Here is a 22,105-nt window from a genome sequence, read left to right as displayed (position 1 = left end):
CGGCCGGCTGCTGACGGATGGCTCTCTTATCTGTAAATTGCGTGTACCACTTACACAGGGAGACAGTGGAGATGCTACAGATGATGAAATGGTTTCAAGGAAAACTCGCAGCTGTAAGGAGGGACTGTATCGCAACGGGCCCGAGTCTGACAGTGTAGACCAAGAAGATCCAGGTAATACTGAAAGAGAAGAAATGGCTCAAATACAGTGATACGAAGTAAAATCCAAACAAATAAATGTTCTCTATGCAACGGTCTGCCCCCCACTTGAAGATGTTATTACTATGCCTACAATGTTCCACAGTTTAGCATTAAACTTGTACATCTTTGCATTTATTCAACCTCATACCTTGAAAAACATGTATTCTTACTGTGACTGGGTGGCCTCTCCACAGATCTGACCTGTAACTTGGGCTGATGGCATCACCTGCTTGTCTCCATGGAAATAGATAAGTTTAACAGTAATATCTCTTTGGAGGCAAGCAGGTGGTTGATGCTCCCCTAGAAAAGTTACTTGGTGCACCTTTAAACAAAGATCATTTCCTTACCCCACAGAAGATGGCTTCCCTGGACCCTTCTCTCTGTCGTCCAGTCGGAGCCCTGGGTTGTTGGTGTCTTCTTCCTCTTCATCCTCTTCCTCCAGTATGACTGGAGCTAGCCAGTCCCGGCCCCAGTCCTCCCCAATCCTGTCAGGGAGCACCAAGTCACAGCCTGGGTATGTAGGACAAAGTTTAATGCCATTATTTAATATCTGGATCACTTTGAACGTGTGTAAGATTAATCTAAAAGTACATGCTGTACATATTTGCCTATTGTTGTAGGGCGTGGAGCAGTCGGTCATGGCATGGCCGAGGAAAGGGCTGTTTCAAAGGCTTCCAAAACCTGATGATTTCTGACAGCACCATGAGCTTCATCGAATTTGTGGAACTTTTCAAATCCTTTAGGTGAATACCAGTTATGGTGATAGTATAGAAGTTGTATGTTTTGTAAAGCTTGTCTTTGACAAGATGACAAGATTTGTAAACCCTTTGTGTGTATAAATGTTGAAAACATTCATCAAATATTTGCCATGTCACTCCCTTTTGATATAACTCCTTTGTCTTTATCAACAAGTCAGTATGATAAAACAAATAAACCAAATGTTTTTCAAAGCTATCATGTCTGGGAGATTTTCCAAAGGATTTTCGCTAAAATATTTAGCTTCTGTTTTCTCTGTCAGAAGAAAGGGAGCTGTTTTTCCATGATAAGCAACGGATTATTTTCATACCAGTCATTCTACATTTTTAAGATTGTATTGTATTCTCTACTGCACTGTTTTCTGTACTGCTCAAGCTATTGTCTGAAATGGACATTAAGGACCTTCTATTTTATGCTCTTAGTTTTAACATACAATTTCCAATTTTGTTAAAGGAAGAAATGTTTTGATATTTTGTTGTTAACTTAATAAATAATTGACCTTTCTGCCTCTATTGGTTTGCAGCATCCGTAGCAGGAAGGACTTGAAGGAGCTGTTTGACACTTTTGCGATCCCCTGCAGTCGCTCAGGCCCGGAGACTGCACCTCTTTACACAAACCTCAAGATAGACGACAAAGACACAGGCCCGCAGCCAGACCTCGGTACAATCTGCACACTTGTTGATAATAAAGCCAAATACATATAAACAGTATTCCTTAACTTCTATACTTTCCTTCACTCCGCAGACTTACTCACCCGGAACGGCTCGGATTTGGGTTTGTTTATCCGGACCAGGCAGCTCATGTCGGACAACCAGAAGCAGATTTCCGATGCTATCGCAGCAGCCAGCATCGTGACCAATGGCACCGGGGTGGAAAACGCCTCTCTGGGGGTCTTGGGACTGTCCATCGCTCAGCTCAATGACTTTTTAGTGAACTGCCAGAAAGAACATCTAAGCTATGATGAAATTCTCAGCATTATTCAGGTTGGAAGATATGGGAATTATAACTATATACTACTAGTACGATTGATTTAAAGGGCCCATACTATTTTCTGATCTATGTTATTTTTATGATATTTCCTCATCAAAAACATCTTGAATTGTGTTTTCTTTTCATTCACACGTGTTTAACATGTTTAACACGCATATTCTTTCATTAGTTTTTTCTCAAACAGTTCCACCTTGTGATGTCATGTGGTAATACAGGAAGTGCTCCATGCTGTTTTTAAACTCCATACACTTTCACTTGAACAATTTGGATTATTTCAGCCCTGAACTTGACAAATTCTACTGAAGTAAAGATAAAATGTAGCTGTTACCTTGAAGACTACCGCTTCGTGACATCACAAGATGGAACAGAGCATTTTGAGCTTTGGAGATGTAGACAGACTAATAAGGCAGGCTTACTCAAACGTGTGAATGAAACAAAACACAACAGGACTTTTAAAAACTGTAATTTGTTATTGCAGAAATTTGAACCCTCTGTGAGTATGAGGCAAATGGGATGGATGTCATTTGAAGGATTTGCCAGGTATGCTGAAATGGTCTACTAAACTACACTGTAAATAGTTTGGTCGTATTACTGAAGATTTATGTTGATGATAGGTATTTAATGGACAAGGATAACTTTGCTTCAAGAAATGAGGAATCCCAGATAAACCCAGAGGAGCTGCAGTATCCACTATCATACTATTACATTGAGTCTTCTCACAACACGTACCTGACCGGACACCAGCTCAAAGGGGAGTCCTCTGTAGAGCTTTACAGTCAGGTATGCTACTCTGTCTTATTAGTTTTATGTTTAATGTTGGTGCTTATAGAAATGCCTTCTCCAGGTTTTACTGCAGGGCTGTAGGAGTGTTGAGCTGGACTGTTGGGATGGGGATGATGGGATGCCAGTAATCTATCATGGACACACACTCACGACCAAGATCCCTTTTAAGGTATGAACCCCCTTGCTTAATTAGAAAAAAACATAATGAACACAATTTTCTTTCAGGTATTTTAGCACTGTGTAACTCTTCTTCATCTGCTTATTTCCATGCCGATCTTATTGCTTTGCCTTGAATGTTCCACTGTATGGCATTCGACTTATGTATCTTGCATTTATATGATAACGGGTGTGTTTTATGCTAAAAATTCATTGAAAAACATGCATTCCTCCTGTGAGCAGTAGGAAGTAGTAGTAACCTGTAAAGTTCTGTGAAGTTCTGTTTTTTTGTGACTTATGTAACTTGTGTCTTTAATAACTGTGTATATACTTTCTCATTGTAGGATGTGGTAGAAGCAGTAAACCGCTCTGCATTTGTCACCTCTGACATGCCGGTCATACTGTCCATAGAGAATCACTGCTCCCTCCCTCAGCAGCGCAAGATGGCTGAGCTATTTAAGGTAAAAATAGACATATTGTTATCATTTAAAGGCTGAAAATCCATTACTGTAGTTAATACGTGCAGGAAACGCTGAAGGGCGCGTGTATTTTAGCACGACTAATACATCATCAAATATTATTGGGCTTTGATCTGATGAAACTTCCTGACACACCATCCTCCCAAAGGAACAGTTTGATAAAGAAATGTCTTTAATCTCAGCACAGCTCAGTGCCTCTGGTCTATTTGTTTGTTTTTGTAAATATAAACACATTTTCATACACTTTCGAATATGGTGTAATTATTTTAGTTGTCTAGTTTGAAGCCTTTTTTCTTTATAGTATTTACTAGTAGGGCTGGATGTTTAATTGCAATTGAATTACCTTTATTGGACACAGTAATCAAGGCTGAAATTCATTTGATTGTTTAATATCCTCTGCAGAGAGAAATTTATATTCTCTATATGATTCTGTTCTGTGCAAAACATTATAACCCTGTAGTTTAGACCTTTCTGAAGATTGTGATTCTTGTTTAAGCGTAGCAGTTTATATTTTACTCTTAAACTAAAATGCTCTTTTAAAATGTGATCTGTGAACTAAATCTTGAGTCACAATTCAAGTACGTGTTAGGATAGTTACACTTAATAAAACATTTCCAAAGTCATCACTGAGTCATCAAAATTTAAACCAAAAAAAGTTGTGATGAAACATGTTACTACCATAGAATCATACAGTATATTTTTTCAACTTGCTTTTTGAACTTTTCTCTAAATCCCAGACTGTGTTTGGAGATCGTCTCGTGACCCGTTTCCTTTTTGAGAGTGACTTCAGTGACGACCCCCACCTGCCGTCACCATGGCAACTTAGGGGCAAGATCCTGTTGAAAAACAAGAAGCTCAAAGCCCACCAGGCACCCGTGGACATCCTCAAGCAGAAGGTTGATCAAACATCAACACTCACTTATCAAAGCCCCATGCATAATTCATGTGTATTGTACTTATTATCAGCTTGTCCAGGCACTTTCAAACTGCACTAGTTCATAGAATATTTAGTAGTCTTCATAAAAGTGCTGTCAGACATTAATTATGAATGCACATCTACAGCACCATTTCCTCTCAGTTTACGGTGTAGCACTAACAAGACGTACCGCAGTGTTTACACTTAGATAGAAGTTGTATATATCCACTTTATGGACAGACAGAGATTATACTTAGATTGTGGTTGACTTTCTAAATATTTGTACTCCTGTGTCACTTTACAGGCTCACCAGCTCGCCCATATGCAAGCTCAGGCTAGCAACGGCTCACAAGGCATCCCGTCACCTGGCAACCATGCGAATGAGGAAGACGAAGAGGAGGAGGACGAGTACGATTATGATTACGAGTCTTTATCAGATGGTGAGAAATGTACAGTACATTCAGTTCTGAGCTGTATTCTCTTACTTCTGCTGCTCTTTTGGATGTTGGAACTTAAATCACACTACTTTCTTCTCTGTTGCCTATTTTCCTCTTAGCTGATGTCCTTTCAGCCTCTACTGCCTCCTATGGCCTTGAAGGTAAAAATACATGGCTTGGCGCAATTTCTAACTATCATCTTTTCAGATCAATTTAGTAGTTGCTCTTCCAACGTAAATACTACAATTACAAGTGTTTGTTTATTTGCTTTGGCAGTTTGAAAATATGCTGCATGTTATTGTTGTGTGTAAAGTGTCTCTTTGTTGGGAGCAATTTTGTCAGACTTTTGACTTTACTGCTGATGAAAGAATGTTAAAGGTGCACTCTGTAACTTTTCTGGTAGTCTTCTACCTACATATCAATGTTAAAATGCCATAGTGTGGAATATTCCAGGCAACATGGAGAACAAGCAGGCGGCAGACCCTCCACCAAATTTGCGTAGTGCAACTTTAAATACCATTACAAATACAGAGTGATAAAATGATGTGGTTGTTAGTGCATTGCTGCTGTCAACAGTGGTCCATGAACTTTAGCTCTACATGGCTTGTTTTTGTTGTTGTCTGTCCTCAGTTGCCATCATGTTTGTTATGTACTTATGATGGAGTGAGTCATTTTGTTTTATAGTATTAAGAAAGTTCATTGAATCCCAACAGAGTGCAATAAGCCAGTCCAAATCCATTCATATGTAGAAGTTTAGGGACAGATAAGCTGTCATCTTTACGTATTCTGATCTCGAGGCTTGGTTTCTCCCACGCAAACAGCACCTCCTGCTCTGCTCCTTTTGACTGTATTTGTCTGTGACCTCGCCCGTGGCTGGGCAGACTCATCAGGGAAACAAAACAAAAGCCATCTGGTTTCTCAGGCCCCGCTCTGCCCCTGTGCTCAAACGCAGACCAGGGGAAAGCACCAAGGCCCGTACAATCCCACAGCATCGTCCCAACATGTGCACTATCTCAGAAGAATAGAAGAGGCAGAGGACAACAGCTTTCATTCTGTTTTGTTGTGACATTCATTTGATGCCATGTTTGTTGCTAGACTATTGTGTTGCTTCACTGTTTAAAGCAGAGTTTGTATCTAAAGTTTGATTATTCTTTTGTGGCGTATGACTAGGGTGGTTATGCCAAAAGAATCAATAGGCAATATAAGGAAAATCATGAATGAATGACTTCTATTAACTACCATCTTTATCCTAGTGATAAAATTGAGGCTTGGTCTTATATACACTTTAATATGTCCTATATACACTTACATGCACAGATAACATCCTGGATGACAAACCTGAGGGGAAGAGCCCTGCAGAAAAGGAGGAGCACCCAGTTGATGAAATGCCCAAGAGGAAAAAGACTGACAGCACGAGCCAGAGCAAAGGAAAGGTAATAAAATGTTACTGGTGACTGTAGCTACATCGTGTGTTTGTAATAAAAAAGACAACTTTTAAACTGTTGCACCACTATTGTCCTGGTTCCTCAGCAGGTGTTTGACATGGAGCTGGGAGAGGAGTTTTATCTGCCTCAGAATAAGAAGGAGAGTCGTCAAATCGCACAGGAGCTCTCAGATCTGGTCATCTACTGCCAGGCCATCAAGTTTCCTGGTAACAATCCTCAACTTTCACTTTCTTACTGTCCCTTTTACACAAATAGTATATCGTAAATGGTACAGACATTAATGATGATCCGCAGTTAGTGTTAAGGGGTTTTTCACTGTTGTGACACATTTTGTATTTCAGTGTTTCCATTAATTTCACAATAGGCAATGGAGATAAATATTTTGTCTACCAATTTTAGAAGATAGTGCTTCTTTACTGTGGTGTTGTGAATTTGTAAACCTGATATGATTCAAAAAAAAAAAAAAATGAGTGATTTAAAATTACATATTTTTACTCCTTCAAAGTTCAAGACTCTTGCCCTTGCCCTACTTTTGCCCTTAAAACTGCAGCTTTTGTTTGACTCTAGGGATTTGAACATGAGTATATGAGTATGAAAGGAGTAGACATTTTTTTACTGCTTCTGAGAAATAAACATATGAAGTGCATAGTGAGATCATTGTAATTCAGAAATGATATTCTGCTATGTATTATTGACCATCTTCTGTGTCTTGTTTGCGGGGTCTCAGGCCTGTCCACGCTGTCTCCGACTGGCTCCAGTCGGGGGAAGGACCGGGGGAAGAGCAGGAAGTCCATTTTTGGAACTGCTCCCACTCGCTGCAGCACAACAGGGGAGGTCGTGGCACAGAACCGCACCCCTGGGAAAGGTAGGAAAGGCCAGGGTCTCATAATATTTCCATGCACTATAAAACTGTGGAAAGTTTTACCATTTTAACTCAAGAGATGGGTGAAATTGGAGTGAATTATTGTGTTGTTTATGGGTGGGCAGCAGCACTTAGGATGTATCCACATTTGTCCTGGTTTGGTTCTTGTTTGAGCCCAGTTTAGTCCTGATGTGGACTTGCTTTGGTCGTGTTCTAGTCCTGGTTCAGTCAGCCCCTTAGTGGTTGGTCAGTAGTTTTATTGTAGGTGCACAGAACCTTTTTATTATTGGGGACTTTTAAAGATAAAGGCGTTACTTTCTTGTTTGTAATTAAATGGTTAAGTTTGCCATTCTGTTGAACATCTCCATGCAAACAAGCAGGTGACAGACCCTCCACAAGAAAAGCTACACAGTGCACCTTTAAAAAAATAAAGGCAGTATAACATAAAGGTGCACTGTGTAACTTCACCAGATTCTCTCGATGGAGATGTTACCTTGAATGTTCCACAGTATGGCATTACACTTATTTATCTCTATGGAGGCAACAGGTGACGCCTTAGGGCCAAGTTACATGTCAGATCTATGGAGAGGCGAAGCCCACTTAGAGTAAGAATGCATGTTTTTAAGTCAACAAAAACTCATGTTATTGAGTAAATACAAGATGGATATGTTTAAAGCCACACTGGGGCATTCCAGACAAGCAGATGGTGAACCCTCAAGCAGAAGTTACACAGTAACTTGCATGTAAAATAACATTAAAACTATTTGTTATCAGTCCTGTCTGTTTACAATATTTTTTGTGTGTAGGTGGCAGTGAGCGTTTGAGTTGGGAGGAACAGCAGACTTCCCCTGTCCTTACCGCCCCAACATCTCTGAGCGCCATCATTCGAACCCCAAAGTGTTACCACATCTCCTCTGTGAACGAGAACGCTGCCAAAAGACTGTACCGGCGCTACTCTCTGAAGCTGATCCAGCACACGGTGGGCCAGCTGCTCAGGACCTACCCCGCTGCCACCCGGATCGACTCCACCAACCCTAACCCCCTGCTCTTCTGGCTGCACGGCATACAGCTGGTGGCCCTCAACTATCAGACAGATGGTGAGGATGCTTCAGAAGTCACGATTTTCAAACTGATTTACCGGGTTAGGTTTAGAAATGGTCTTATATAGAGATCAGGTGCAACATCGGGGCTTGGCGTAATCTCATTGGCCATTGTAATTAGATTTATTCAAGAATTACTAGCCTGACATTTCACTGGTCAGAATTAGGAGATGTTCAGAGTCTGTCACAATTCACCAACTTCCTTAAATTGACCAGTTCTGGGTACAGAGTCTTGGTCATTAGGATCAGAAAAGATTATACAAATACATGTAGCAGTTTTACTTTGTAGTTCTAATATAATTTCACGTTTTGCATGTTTTTGTACCACCCAGATTTGCCAATGCAACTAAATGTGGCATTATTTGAAGCCAACGGTGGATGTGGGTATGTTCTGAAGCCTGCAGTGCTGTGGGATCGCAGCTGTCCTCTTTACCGACAGTTCTGTCCAATCGAAAGGGATGTTGACAAAATGACTCCTGCTCTTTATTCAATTACAGTGAGTGAAACGAATGAAAAAAATTTATAATGAATATTTTATTTTCTGTAACTGTAGCTTGCTCACATGCCACGCTATGAGGTTTGACACACTATCATGCACTTATTAGTCCCATTAAAGCATGTTTAGACAGTTTTACTGCGAAGTGAGCTGCATGTGTTTGGGCTATGTGACAGTCAAGGAGGCCACCCACTTAACTAAAGTAAAGGAAATGAGAACTGGCCTCATAAAAGCATTTATTGCATACAGCTATCCAATGAACAATATTGCTCAGTGATTTGTTAAGTGTTTTCACTGATAAGCCACATTACATTTTCAGTTTTATCTTAAATTAATTTAATTGATTATGCAACTTATCATTTACATGGTGGGATATTTGTAAAACAAAGAGATGAATCAGGATGAATCTGATTTGTCTTTAATTACATGAAAATGCAGTTGGTGTTTTCCACCTGTGCGTAGATATCTGTTAATGAATCTAATTCGTGTGTGGGACAGATTGTCTCTGGTCAGAATGTGTGCCCTGGGAACAGCTCGGGAAGCCCCTGTGTGGAGGTGGACATTCTGGGCATGCCCGTGGACAGCTGCCATTTCAGAACCAAACCCATCCACCGCAACACACTCAACCCCATGTGGAGCGAGCACTTCCAGTTCAGTGTCTACTTCGATGAGCTGTGCTTCGTCCGGTTCTCTGTGGTGGAGAACAACAGCTCCCAGACAACTGCACAGAGGACACTGTCTCTGAAGGCCCTCAAGCTTGGTAAAATAAAACATCAAATCACATGCAAAAACGTATACATTATCATTTATAATCCTAAAATAATGTATGTCTCTGCTCCAGGCTACAGGCATGTCCAGCTCAGGACACAGCACAATGAGCCTCTGGAAGTGTCCAGTTTATTTATCTTCAGCTCCAGAACAGAGGAAAGTCCAACTGGGGGCGCCACTCCTGCATCCCTGGTTTGTATTCTATATTCCACATACACTGCCATTACAGTCTACTTGGGTTTGCTCGAATGTCTTCTATGTTGTATCTTGCCTGTAGCTCTTCAGTTCAGAGGAGAAGCGGTCTTCACAGCAGCACAAAGTGACAGTCCATGGAGCTCCAGGCCGTGAGCCTTTTACACTGTTCCCTGTAACAGAACTCACCACAGTCAGGCAGCTGCTGGAGAAGGTGTGTCTGCTGTGCTTTGTCTAAACTGTGTCTGTATAAACTGTGATTTAAGACCAGTGTGTAAATACATTTCTCCTGTTGCAGGCTGTGAGCTCCACAGATGGACCCTGTGAGTATGTGTTGTGTGAGGAGAAACTGCCTCTGTCCAAAGAGCGCGGAGCTGATGTGAAGAGATCTGCCCAAGTCCGGACTCTGGCACCTGATGAGAAAGTCCTCCGACTGGTCTGGAACTGGACCACAGAAGAGGGATATGTGGGGAGGCTCTGTCTGAAACTCAGAGAAGAGGTACTGCATTGCCTGATCTGTTATCTGTATTTTATGGGACCTAAATGTTGATGATAGTGAGTATAGTCTATGCCAAAATGAAAATGCCAGAGAGCTAATTTTAGTGGTCACAAGAAATTAAGTAAATATAAGAGCCACTGTATTAGATGGAGTAAAGTTAGATGTCTATGAAACATTAATCATTATCCATTTATTAGTGCCCAGAGTTAGGCAAAATGATACATTTACAATGATAATTGATCAAATTTGAGTTATGCAGCGCAATATGTATAATTTTAAAATTCTTGGCAGCTACTGGGAAGGGGTTGGAGAGCTACTGGTAGCTGCTGAACTACAGGTTAGAGACCTGGTCTATAGTCACATTAAAGCCTACATTTGTCTTAGTTGTTTTAGTCAGAAATGACTCGATAGCTTATAAATTTATGTGTGTAATTAACATACAATCAAGCCAAGTGAGAAATATTTTTGGCTGATACAGTGTGAAATGTATTAATCCTATGTCTCCCCCTACTGGCTGTGTTGGAAACACCACCAAACTGTATAGTGCCCAGTGTGTTGAGATGCTGTTTTTGTCATTTGAAAATAATAATACAAAATGTCATGTAAACATTTTGCAGAAAGCTGCTGATAAAGGCCTGTGTCCTGATGGAGAAGAGGAGCTGGCAGTGTGCAGCAGAGATGCAGGAGAAGATGACATGTTCTTTGTCCAGGTTCATGAAGTTTCCCCTGAGCAGCCACACACGGTCATCAAAGCTCCACGCTACAGCACTGCACAGGACATCATTACACAGGTTAATACACAGGAACAAGATTATTATTGCGATCTAGTATGTAATGTTAACATAATGTGGTCTCTCAGACTCTGTCAAAGGCCAAGTACTCCTGCAGTATCCTGTCCAACCCTAACCCAGGAGACTATGTCCTGATGGAGGAGGTCACCAAGGACTTAGTCTCCACAAAGAAGTCATCTGCATCTAAACCGGTGCAGAGAGTGCTCCAGGAGCAAGAGTGTGTGTACCAGGCACAGAGCCGGTGGCGCGGCACTGGGAAGTTCATCCTCAAACTGAAGGAGCAGGTAGCTCTGAGGGCCGTGGAGGAATTTAGAGAGAGACTTTTTATTCTATGTGTGCTTTGAATTTGAGCTGCTATCTCTGGCTCTGCTTATTGTCAATGTTTTGTGGCACTAACATATTCAATGTGTCAATATAATGTGCTTGTTTTATTTTAACTTGCATGGCAATTTTAACCTGCTTGTCTGCTTTTATGACTAATCTTGTTCTGTTGCCCTGTCTTTGCCTTATTTATATTTTTAGCCTAAATAGAGGCATTAACTTCGCTATGTATATGCCTTAATGAATAAATAAGATTTTTTATTCAATTAACACATGACATTGAGTTATTTTGAGGACTCTGACATGTGGTAAGTAACTGCATGACCTATTTGCATGTCTATCCAAGGAACATTACATCCAGATCTAACAATAACATGACCTTGTCTACATCTGATCAAAAACTCCTGATGTCCAGATGGTGCGTGAGGATAAGAAGAAAGTGATGTCATTTGCCAGCGAGTTGAAGAAACTGACCAGTCGCAGTCGCAGTATGACCACAGGGGGTGCTGCAGATGGTCCGGCGCAGAGTAAGGACGAGAGAGCAGCATGCTGTGTGGCTCTGACTGAGCTCCAGGAGTGACTCTGTCTGCTGTCTGTGCATGGAGCGGCAACAGAGGTAGTGCCTCTAACCCCTCCTCTGGGTTTTTCACACAGGGTTAACATTAGTCTGCATATGTTTGGTTAAATGTGACGTTCTTACAAATACGGGATTTTACATTGATGTTTTCTGTGTAGGAGATACACAATGGTTAATGGTATAATGTTGGCAATGGTGGTGAACATAAGGGCAGTTGTAAAAACACCCCATATCCTTTTTATGCTAGTAAAAATGTATTTATTGCACTAACTGAATATATGATTTTTATTAATAAACAATAATAACAAATTCTTCTTGCCCTAGCTTGTAGTTTTGATATTTTTGTAACATACAGCAGTTCCAGATGAATAACTTGTAACCAGTGACGGCGCAGTGTAAATGTGAGTACTGTCTCTCCCACAGGGTGCCTGTCTGCAGCAGTGGGGCTGAAGGCCTGGGTGAAAGAGGGGAGGCTCATGCAGAGCTCCACCTCCAGGAAACTGGTCCGAGAAAGCCCGCTCCCCCTCTCCACTCTGACCCCCGCGTCCTGGAAACTCCACCTCCTCCGCAACTGGAAGATCCACAAATAAAGCCAGACAAGTGAGAGATTTCTTCATTGACCACTTCTACTGAAGGTTTCAAGTCAGTCTGGAGCAGAGGGCGTCTAGACTCCACAGTCCTGCTTTAGTTGGTAGTACAAGACCCTCCTGGACTGGACCTTAGCTCTGGTACTTAGTAGAGGACAGACAGAGGCCTGAGGGTTGACACAGTCATATTTGGGTGGGGTTGCGTTTGAAGACCCCATGTTACGTCACTTTAGAGCTGAGGCTCATATCACAGAGCAGCTATAAGGGCTCCGAGTTTGGGGAGTTCTGGAGTTACGTTGTAGAGAACAAGGTGTTTTCTTGAGGATTAGATATGGCCCTTTTAGAAAACAAATGCAGGATGTAGGTCAAACTACATCCACATTTAGATGATTGGGGGTTTTGCTTTCAGATAATTTAATTTTATTTGTACACACCATGTAAAATATTGTGCATTCTTTACAAATAGCCACCAAGTAGCTAAACTGCATTTTACACTATATACACTAAATGAGGGGTGCTGTATTCAAAAACAAGGAAAGGAAGGATAGTACGTAGAGAAGAAAGTAGACAAGCGGGCTTGTTTAGTTGTTTAGTACACTGTTCGATAATGACAGTACTGTACATGTACGCACATCAGCAGGTGCAGGTGGTCATCCAGGGACAAGAGTGACCTTTCAGCATCTGCATTTTGTTCCTTTTAAAATATTTTACTGACATTGATTTGATTTATTGATTTTTATTGAGAGAGCATTCATTTTGTTTTAATTTGCCATTTCATTTCAAAATTGCTAAATTTGCATTGCTCTAGTTTCCTGAGGTTAATGTGGAAACTACACATTATTAGCTCAAAGTTTGAATTTGGATTGAGTGAAATAATTAGTTGTATACTTTTTTCCTTATGAAAAAGAAAACATTATTTACATTTCCTTTAAATTGATTATCAAAAGTTGTATCTTTGCTTTGTTCAATTTTTAGAATTGCATGCTGTTTTCAAAAATGTATTTTTTGAAAAACTGGAGAATAAAAGTGGAAAGTCACATTCCATTGTTAATTGGCAAAAACTAATGCTATTCTTTAGACAAGTTTCTTTAGTCCGCATGTGATTTATGTATGTTTTATTTTCGCCCTGATTTGGCACTGGTAGTATGGCCTATTTCCTTAAGTGCAAGAGCATGTGGTGCTTTGGTCTAATAGGTTTTTAGGTAAATAAGATTGTGATTCCCGAAAGCACAGCTCTTTCTGCACATGATAATCAGCTGCATAGTGGCTTCTCTAATCCTGTTATTCATTCAGGAAATGTCTATTAAGCACACCAGCCTTTTGCCCACTGCTGCACTGATTATACTATACTATAGAGAAATGCCTCACCTAAATGAAACTTAAAGGGACATTTTCCTCACATTTGACATGAGCCCAGCTGTTTGCTCTCTTTCCGCCTTTGTAGATCCTGCTTTTGAATGTATCATGGTAAAGAAAGAGCGATAAATCATTGTTATTTATTTCAATGTGAAGCCCTGGTTGGCATTTTTCTGTGTATCATTTCTTGTCAATATTTTTATTTATTTCAACTGCCCTAATTGTACTCCTATTTAGTTTTATTATAATTGTATTGTACAATTGTCCTTTCCCAACAGCAGCATGATGTCTTTTCTTTAGTGAGGTTTTTTGGTTGTGTCCTCTGAATGAGCATGCCGTAGCTCCTCACCATCATGTTACACTCCACATCATGCACATGTCATTATGTTGCTGTTAACATCGACTATTTACTTGAATTGAAGGAATTGTATTTTGGTGAATGTCGTATTTACCAGCATCACAATAAAATATATTTTAAGATTTGCAACTTGCAAGATTACATTGTTTCTTTATGCATAAAAATGATCATGAATAAAGCAGTGATTTTTAACCATAGGACCGGAGCCCATGGGAAGGCACAATAATGAGGGCCACAAATCTAACTAGAAAAGCACTCAGAGAGCGCAGACCTCCGCCAAGGACTACCCCCATTTTTTATATAAATTGCGATAAAATCAGTCTTCTGGATCAGATCCGGATGAGCCTTTGGAATATGAAAGAGGATCCCATTGTCCATCCCTGAGTCAAATTTCATGGGGTTTGGTCAATAATTAACCGAGATATTGAGAAACAAAATTTTTGGCCTCATTTACCACAATGTTAACTAAAATTTCAAAGTGATCCAGAATCCAGGATTTCTTCCGGATCACCCCCAAAATGAAATCAGTTCTTCCTTTTCACATTTCCAACAAATCCTGAAGATTTCATCAAAATCGGTCCATAACTTTTTGAGTTATGTTGCTAACAAACAAACAAACAGACAAACGCCGGCAAAAACATAACCTTGGCGGAGGTAATAATTATTCACATATTTACTGTACATTTTAATACATTCAAACACAATACACACAACAAAATAATTACAATTATGACTAAATATTTGTTCTCTATCTCACATCAAAATTATGTGACATTTCATGATCCAGCTGTACACATAGTTCCCATTATGAGTGAGGGCCAAGGGAACCGTGCAAGTGTATCATAAGTGTGCGCGTGTTGGGTTTAACCAATCAGACAAACGACGGATGTGACGTTTCCAAGGCGGGCTAAATGCGGAAGTTAATCAAAACAAATCCAACATGGCATGCAAGGGAGAAAAAGCTTTCCGCCAATTTGGTATGAATAAAAATGTCGGAAAACCTCCCAATGTGAATGACTTTGCCGTTGTTGCTCGAAAAACATGAGAACAAATGGCGTTATTGGCAACTCGATACTCCTTTTCACACCGAGCAAGTTGCAACAGGCGACTATGGCAGAGACAGTGGCGAATTTTGGATTGATTTTACATCCGAGCGAGACCAGATCAATACGCATGTGCAAAGTATGCGTGAGTGTTGTCGACCGTCTGGCAAAGGATTTGGTTGTTTTCCGTAAATGGCAAGAAGAGGAAAAGGCTTTCACAGAGAAAACCACATTGACTCCAGTTTCGTCTGAAGGTAGAGATAAAAGACCTCGCTCTCCATCATCTTTGACTTTACCCCTGCCCGTACCGAAGAAACCCTGCAACCCCCAGCCGGGACGGACAAGAAAAAGTGTTACACAGGTACAACGAACAAAAGTTAGATTTTCGTGGTTACAGAGCTGTCACATTGGTTTTGCACGGGGTTTTGCATTTGTGAAAAAAATAATTAATATCGCCCTTCTGTATATAATAAATGGTGGAGTCAGTGTTTACCACTTGTTATTTGTGGTCGTGTGCACATGCATTTGGAACCAGACAAGATCCTATGAATAAATTATAGACTAAGCATGAAATGAAATGTACGAACTAACTAATTTCACCTTTTTCTTAGGTTATTACATCCTTCGCAAGCAAAAGTGTTGTGAAAGTTGCTTCTAATAGTGAAGCAGGGATCATCCAACACATTGCCAACCAAAACTGGACGACCGCTGCCAACCTGATGTCCTCCCACAAAGAACTTTTCGATGAGGTAAAATCCAAGGTTCTGGTTTCCATCCATGAGGAATGTAAGAGCTACTCAAACTGCAACAACAAATGCATCCTCTGGAAAAGTTCTCCGGATGACCTCAAGTCTTTTTCTTTTCACAAACTAGTTTCTGAACTCGAGCACAGGTCACCCTTTTTACTCTCCCTTTTTCAAACAATCACCAACAATAACAACGAAGATGCTGCGTGTGCTGCTCTCTGCATAGCACTCAGAGGGAGGGAGCCCCGCTTGTCTGCTTTCTCCTATTACATCAACAATATAATCGCACGTGGTGGAGGTATAAAGAAGGCAGTTTATAATCGATTAGGCAAAATGGCAATTACTACATCATACTATCATGCTACTATCATACATCATACTAAGAGCTACCTGTGGAGAGACTCACCCCGAGTTAGAAGCTCCTGCTGAACCTTTGCAGAACCCTGATGAGGAAATAGACAATTCTTTAGATACAACAGAACTGATGACTAAAGACTCAGAACTGGAGAGCCATTTGGCTCGTCATACGGAGCAGGAACTTTTTACTTGCATAGAAAATATTACATGACATAGTTGTATGATTAAAAGATGTACTATGCAATGTAGGTCTGTGCTACATAGTGTCTTGTCTGCATTTTAAAACCTGCGTGAGCCAGAAGGGATTTGTGGACCATCTGTAAGCATCCATAGGAGACATAAAAAAATTATTCTAATCTATGCTTATTTCTATAAAGTTTAGAAATTGATAGCTCTTGAACATGAAGTAATGTAGCCTTGTATCCCATAGGTTCATACTATTTTGCCCACACTGCAAGCGACACTATAGTGACAGTAACAGCTTCTGTTGTTGCTTCTTAAAAGTAAAAGTAAAGTAAAATTTAACAGTGCAGTTAAATGCAATAAATATCAAATTGTTACAGTCTCTCATAAAATAAACTTGACTTGTGTAGTAAACCTAGGGGCGGGACTACCCCGGGACTAACCAATCAGACCAAAGAGGAAAGGGACGAATACGGAAGTAGTAAAACCAAACATGGCGTTGAAAGGGACCGAACCTCGCGAATTTGTCCTAAAAGAAGGTGGTGAGGAGATTGTAGTATTACAGGTAAATGTGGGAGCAGACGAGGCTGCTGACGTGAATGACTTTTGTCGTTTCTGCCATAAAAACATGAGGAGAAATGGCGTTATAGGACACTCCGTGCTCATTTTCTCACGGAATAAACCCGATTACAAGTCTGCTTCGGACAGACTGGAAGATTTGGGATTGACAATAAAGCCGAGCAAAAATAAATCGACACGCATGTGCAAAACTTGTTTACACACGATTGACCGCCTGGAAAAAGCCATGTGTGTTTTCCGCAGATGGAAGGAAGAAGAGGAAAAGGAAAAGGAGGGCACAGACGAAACAGCATCCACAAACTCCCCTGAACCCAGCGATAATAAAAGAGCCCGGTCCCCGTCTCCACCAGCGCCCCTCGCATTCCCCAAGCCTCTCCCCAAGAAACCCCGCGCCAGCCCCCCTCAACAGGCAAGGCGAAGTGTCACACAGGTATATCTAATCACATTTAACTTTTTGTGGGCAATCTGCCGGTTACAGAGCTGTCCTAGTGATTCTGTACATTTGCAGTAATATGTAGAATTAATGAATAGAGGTGTGAGGTATCTTTTCAATAACTTACATTGTGGTCTGATTTTTGAGTCATGATTTTGCACATCATTTGTTCCCAGAGATGGTCTTATGAATAAATGATCGTGTAAGGCTGCAACGATTAATTGACTAATTGTGACTAGTCGACTAATAAATGATCATACTTCATATTTTGATCATCATAATTGTAATCTTCCTACAAAGACTTTAAAACAGATACAAAAAGACCTTTTTATAACAAACACTGGCATTATTCTATTATCAGAATTTCATAAAAGGAACTATTTAATATTTGATATGATAACAGATTTATCTACTATTATGTCTCTTTAAAAAATACCTTCAGTCTCCATATTTCAACCTGGACTGTATAACCTTTATTTGGGTGATAGTATATTTGAAAAGTCTCAATGTACAATAGAATGGGTGACTAGCCAAACGATTCAATCTAAGAATTAATACAGCTCTATTATTGACAGCCCTATTATTGAGTAAGCATGAGTTTAAGATGAAACGGTTACTATGAACTTTTTTCCCCCTCAGATCATTACTTCCTTTGCAAGCAGAACTATTGTGAAAGCTGTTGCTGATAGTGAAGCAGGGATCATCCAAAACATTGCCAACCAAAACTGGACGACCGCTGCCAACCTGATGTCCACCCACAAACAACTTTTCAATGAGGTAAAATCCAGGGTTCTGGTTTCCATCCATGAGGAATGTATGAGCTACTCAACCTCCAACAACAAATGCATCCTCTGGAAAAGTTCTCCCGACGACATCAAGTCTTTTTCTTTTGACAAACTGATTTCTGAACTCGAGCACAGGTCACCCTTTTTACTCTCCCTTTTTCAAACAATCACCAACAATAACAATGAAGATGCTGCATGTGCTGCTCTCTGCATAGCACTCAGAGGGAGGGATCCCCGCTTGTCTGCTTTCTCCTATTACATCAACAATATAATCGCACGTGGTGGAGGCATAAAGAAGGCAGTTTTTAATCGATTAGGCAAAATGGCAATTACAACAACATACTGTCATGCCCTGACAAAACAAAAGGAGATGAAGGGTGCTATAAGAGCAGCCACCTGTGGAGAGACTCCCCCCAAATTAGAAGTTTCTGCTGAACCTTTGCACAGTCCAATTGAGGAAATGGATAATTCTGCAGATCCTGAAGAATTGAGGACTAAAGACACAGAGTTGGAGAGCCTTGTTGATGCATGTATGGAGAAGGAACATTTTAATTCTTGTCCAGAAAACATTACATGATACAGTTATGCAGTAAAAAACATACTATGCAATGTATAATATGCACTATTTGCAACTCCAATTATTGTTTTTGTTGTATAGCTCATGTCTGAAAAAGTACATAAAAGGAAAATATATCATTTATCTTTAATACTTGTGTGTACAATGTGAAGAGCCTTTTTATAGATTTGGTTTATGGTTTATTAATAATAATTAAACAAAAAAAAAATGATATTGTTAATTACCATACTGGCTTGTCAAAGCCTGATCTTACCTGATCTCAGAAGCTAAGCAAGGACAGGCCAGGATACCACGTGCCACAATTGGGTGGCAGTGGCAAAATAGTTGTTGTGTCCTTAGACAAGACACTTCACCCACATTTTCTAGTATGCATGTGGTGTGTGAGTGTGTTGGTGGTGGTGGTGAATTTTATTTATTATTTGATTCGTTATTGGAAAGAGTACTGAAAATTTGTATTCAAGTAAAAGTACAGTTACTTGGCTAATAATGTACTCAGTTATTTACAGTATGCAATATCCTCTATGATTTAGAATAGAATTATACTTCTATAAGCACCTACAGGTTTAAAAATCTACTCAAAAAATGCAATACCCCCAAAATCTACTCAACTATAGTATTTGTAATTACCATCCCTAGTTGACAGAAATGGTATAAGACCTTTATGACCTTTCTACTATTACGTCAACTTAGAAATGATCAAAAAATAGGAATTGATTTAAGAAAGAGTTAAATTGATAAAGTGAGTTTTTTTCTCTTTTTTTATTTTTTAAGGAGTCTTTAAATTAAAGATGGAAAAAAATTAATTGTTTCACACTCACAATAAGTAATTCTATGTTATGCTCTTATCAGTAATAAAACATAAATGCATTGTGAGGCGGGTCACTCGGGGACTAAACTAATCAAGTGGCGGACATGACGTTTGCGGAAGTAAACAAGCGTAAAAACAACAAAAAAAAAACGCCATGGCGTTCAGTGACAGAAATGCTGTTCGCCAATTTACCATCACAGAAGACGGGGAAGAATTTGTAGTGTTACAGATAAACGTTGGAGTAGACGAGACACGCGCTGTGAATGACTCGTGTCGCCTTTGCTCTAAAAATCTGAGGATAAATGGCGTTCTTCAACACACAGTGCTGCTTTTCGAACGGAGTAAGTTACAGCAGAAATCTATGGCGGACAGATTGGCTGATTTGGGATTGAGTTTAAAACCAAGTAAGACTAAATCGACACGTATGTGTAGATCATGTTCACAAGTTGTCACACGTTTGGAAAATGACTTGGCCGCCTTTCGCAAGTGGAAGGAAGAAGAAGAAAAGATCGACAGAGACGAAACAAACTCACCTGAATCTAGTGAGAAAAGAGCCCGTTCCCCATCTCCACCCGCACTGTCCAAGCCTCTAGCCAAGAAGCTCCGAACTAACCCTCTGGTCTGCCAGCACACGAGGAAAAGTGTCACACAGGTAACCTGAAGTGTGAGGCTGCTTTTTATTTGTTATGGGTAAATATGAGACATTCGTGTTATTGCAAAACCCTTCCCAGGTCATTACCACATATCTAAACGGCAGATCAGAGGTCAGAATTCCTTCTGAAAGTGAAGCAGGAATCATCCATGGATCTGTTAAAATAACCATCAATCATGCAATCATGGATACATCCAAAACATCACCAACCAAAACTTGAGGACTGTGTCAACTTGCTTTCCACCCATAAAAACCTTGTCAACGAGGAAAAACTAAAGATTCTCGTTGATGTTAATGATAAGAGTCAGAGGCTGTCAAATCCCTACAACAAAAGCATGCTGTACAAAACTACTCCAGCCAACCTCAGGTCGTTTTCTATCGACAACCTGATTTCTGAACTGGAGCACAGATCACCTTTGCTGTGATGAAGCTGCTTGTTCTGCACTTTGTATTGCACTCAGAGGTTTGTCCACATCGGGCTTTCACATCAACAGCATTACTGCACGCGAAGCTATGAAGAAGGCTGTATTTAACAGGCTCAGCCAAATGGGAATCACAACATCGCACACAGCCAGGCTTTGGTAAAGCTAAAGGAGATGAAGGGCACTTAAAAAAGGGGTCACCCATGGAGTCACTTCCCCTGAGTTAGAAGTTCTCACTGAAACTTTGCAGAAACCTGACGAAGAAATGAAGAATTGCAGATCCCGAAGAACTGAGGACTAAAAACCCAGATTTAAAGAGCCGTTTGGATTCTTCTATGGAGCAAGAACTTTCTACTTACTCAGAATATATTACATGACAGTTACAACATAAAAATATATTAATATATTTGCATTCAGTAAAGTTACTACAATATCACATTGTCTAGTATGAAAGAGGCTAATACATTGTTATATAAATGGGAATTTGTTTTCAAGCTATGTGATCCTACAAAACTCAATTTGCACTTGGACAACAAATTCTTAAAATAAGTATATTACCAGTGTGGCACATTCCTAGATAAATATATATGTTGCACATTAAGGAATGTACAGTATATATTCATATTTCTTTGTCCACAATCCAAGTGTACTTTTTGATAACCACAGAACTCACATCTGGGCAAACTGGCCAGTCCTATTAACTACTGGTGTAATAAAAATATAATTTTCAGCCCCATAGTTCATCTAGCCAGTTTACTAGTTAGTGGGAGATGACTGCAAATTTCATTTCTACTTAAAGTCATTCAGTGCACCTAACGTAATCATTTCAATTAAAAGTTGTTAAACTGCCAAGAAGAATGTAAAATTGGGATTAGGTTTCATTCATGTCAGTATAGAAATTGACGTTGAATTTGTAGAACCTACCCTTTTAATCTTTTCTCATGGATTGGGTATGGCTAAAATATCAACAACAGAGTCCCCTTTCAGTAGTCACGTCTCACTGACTTGGTGAAACTCTAGAAAATATTATTCCTGAGGTGATTTGAAGCTGGTTTTTTCTTTAAAGTTTTACAATTTGACTGACTTTGACTTTGTCAGGTCAAATCATTATCCTCTTTAAGGTCCTGTTCTACACAATTCTATATTATTTTATGCTGTCTGTTTTGTGAGGTTTGTGATGTCTGAGACAAGAGCACTTGAAACACAAAAAAACATCAGAGACACTGAGAGGACCAAATGCCATACTTTGTTTGGTTAAATAAATAATAAATGTAAAAGTCCAAGTGTTCTTTAATTCCTATACATTTTGATAATTCCCATGATAATAACATTGTTTGGTTCAAGTATGGAAGAATACCATATAACCTTTATTATTTCCTTTTTATGCATTTGGCAATTAATCAACTAAATCATGTGAATGAAATATTTTTTTTATTTGGGTAAAGTTTGTC

The 22,105-nt window shown here is 39.8% G+C and overlaps 2 protein-coding genes across 5 annotated transcripts in view; both read left to right on the top strand.

Moving 5' to 3' along the window:
• plce1 (phospholipase C, epsilon 1) overlaps positions 1–14,158 on the top strand; it is a 58,370-nt gene extending 44,212 nt beyond the window's left edge. For all 3 annotated transcript variants that reach the window (XM_055150000.1, XM_055150001.1, XM_020936663.2), the window contains 24 exons: positions 59–173; positions 555–714; positions 821–943; positions 1,480–1,616; positions 1,701–1,939; positions 2,425–2,486; positions 2,561–2,726; positions 2,791–2,898; positions 3,230–3,346; positions 4,102–4,260; positions 4,585–4,720; positions 6,035–6,150; positions 6,248–6,368; positions 6,890–7,027; positions 7,831–8,121; positions 8,457–8,620; positions 9,119–9,380; positions 9,462–9,580; positions 9,666–9,794; positions 9,879–10,079; positions 10,697–10,870; positions 10,939–11,154; positions 11,607–11,807; positions 12,192–14,158. In XM_055150000.1, the coding sequence (XP_055005975.1) occupies positions 59–173; positions 555–714; positions 821–943; positions 1,480–1,616; positions 1,701–1,939; positions 2,425–2,486; positions 2,561–2,726; positions 2,791–2,898; positions 3,230–3,346; positions 4,102–4,260; positions 4,585–4,720; positions 6,035–6,150; positions 6,248–6,368; positions 6,890–7,027; positions 7,831–8,121; positions 8,457–8,620; positions 9,119–9,380; positions 9,462–9,580; positions 9,666–9,794; positions 9,879–10,079; positions 10,697–10,870; positions 10,939–11,154; positions 11,607–11,771 (3,618 nt within the window). In that variant the 3' untranslated portion in view covers positions 11,772–11,807; positions 12,192–14,158. The remainder of the gene's footprint in view (positions 1–58; positions 174–554; positions 715–820; positions 944–1,479; positions 1,617–1,700; positions 1,940–2,424; positions 2,487–2,560; positions 2,727–2,790; positions 2,899–3,229; positions 3,347–4,101; positions 4,261–4,584; positions 4,721–6,034; positions 6,151–6,247; positions 6,369–6,889; positions 7,028–7,830; positions 8,122–8,456; positions 8,621–9,118; positions 9,381–9,461; positions 9,581–9,665; positions 9,795–9,878; positions 10,080–10,696; positions 10,871–10,938; positions 11,155–11,606; positions 11,808–12,191) is intronic.
• An 815-nt stretch (positions 14,159–14,973) lies between these two features.
• LOC129407829 (uncharacterized) lies at positions 14,974–21,937 on the top strand. Of its 2 annotated transcripts, XM_055150003.1 has the most exons (4): positions 14,974–15,473; positions 15,724–15,861; positions 17,221–17,407; positions 18,050–21,937. In XM_055150003.1, exons 2-4 carry the CDS (start codon positions 15,857–15,859, stop codon positions 18,770–18,772), a joined length of 915 nt encoding a protein of 304 aa, XP_055005978.1. In that variant the 5' UTR covers positions 14,974–15,473; positions 15,724–15,856; the 3' UTR covers positions 18,773–21,937. The 2 variants fall into 2 exon arrangements, with proteins under 2 accessions (XP_055005978.1, XP_055005977.1); XM_055150002.1 differs by lacking the exons at positions 14,974–15,473; positions 15,724–15,861 and having other exon boundaries at positions 16,163–17,407.
• Positions 21,938–22,105: the final 168 nt, after the last annotated feature.

Source organism: Boleophthalmus pectinirostris, unplaced genomic scaffold (genome assembly GCF_026225935.1).
Source record: "Boleophthalmus pectinirostris isolate CB_2022bp ecotype Guang Dong unplaced genomic scaffold, ASM2622593v1 HiC_scaffold_14, whole genome shotgun sequence".
In the NCBI taxonomy this organism is placed as follows: Eukaryota; Metazoa; Chordata; class Actinopteri; order Gobiiformes; family Gobiidae; genus Boleophthalmus; species Boleophthalmus pectinirostris.
Note: the sequence above shows the minus strand (reverse complement) of the source record. Positions and strands in the feature narration are given on the sequence as shown.

Bases quoted from the DNA above. Each gene is read 5' to 3' on its own strand.
- LOC129407829 (XM_055150002.1), top strand. From the start codon at position 16,892: ATGGCGTTGAAAGGGACCGAACCTCGCGAATTTGTCCTAAAAGAAGGT. The intron at 17,408-18,049 runs GTATATCTAATC...TTTCCCCCTCAG, and splicing joins CAAGGCGAAGTGTCACACAG to ATCATTACTTCCTTTGCAAG.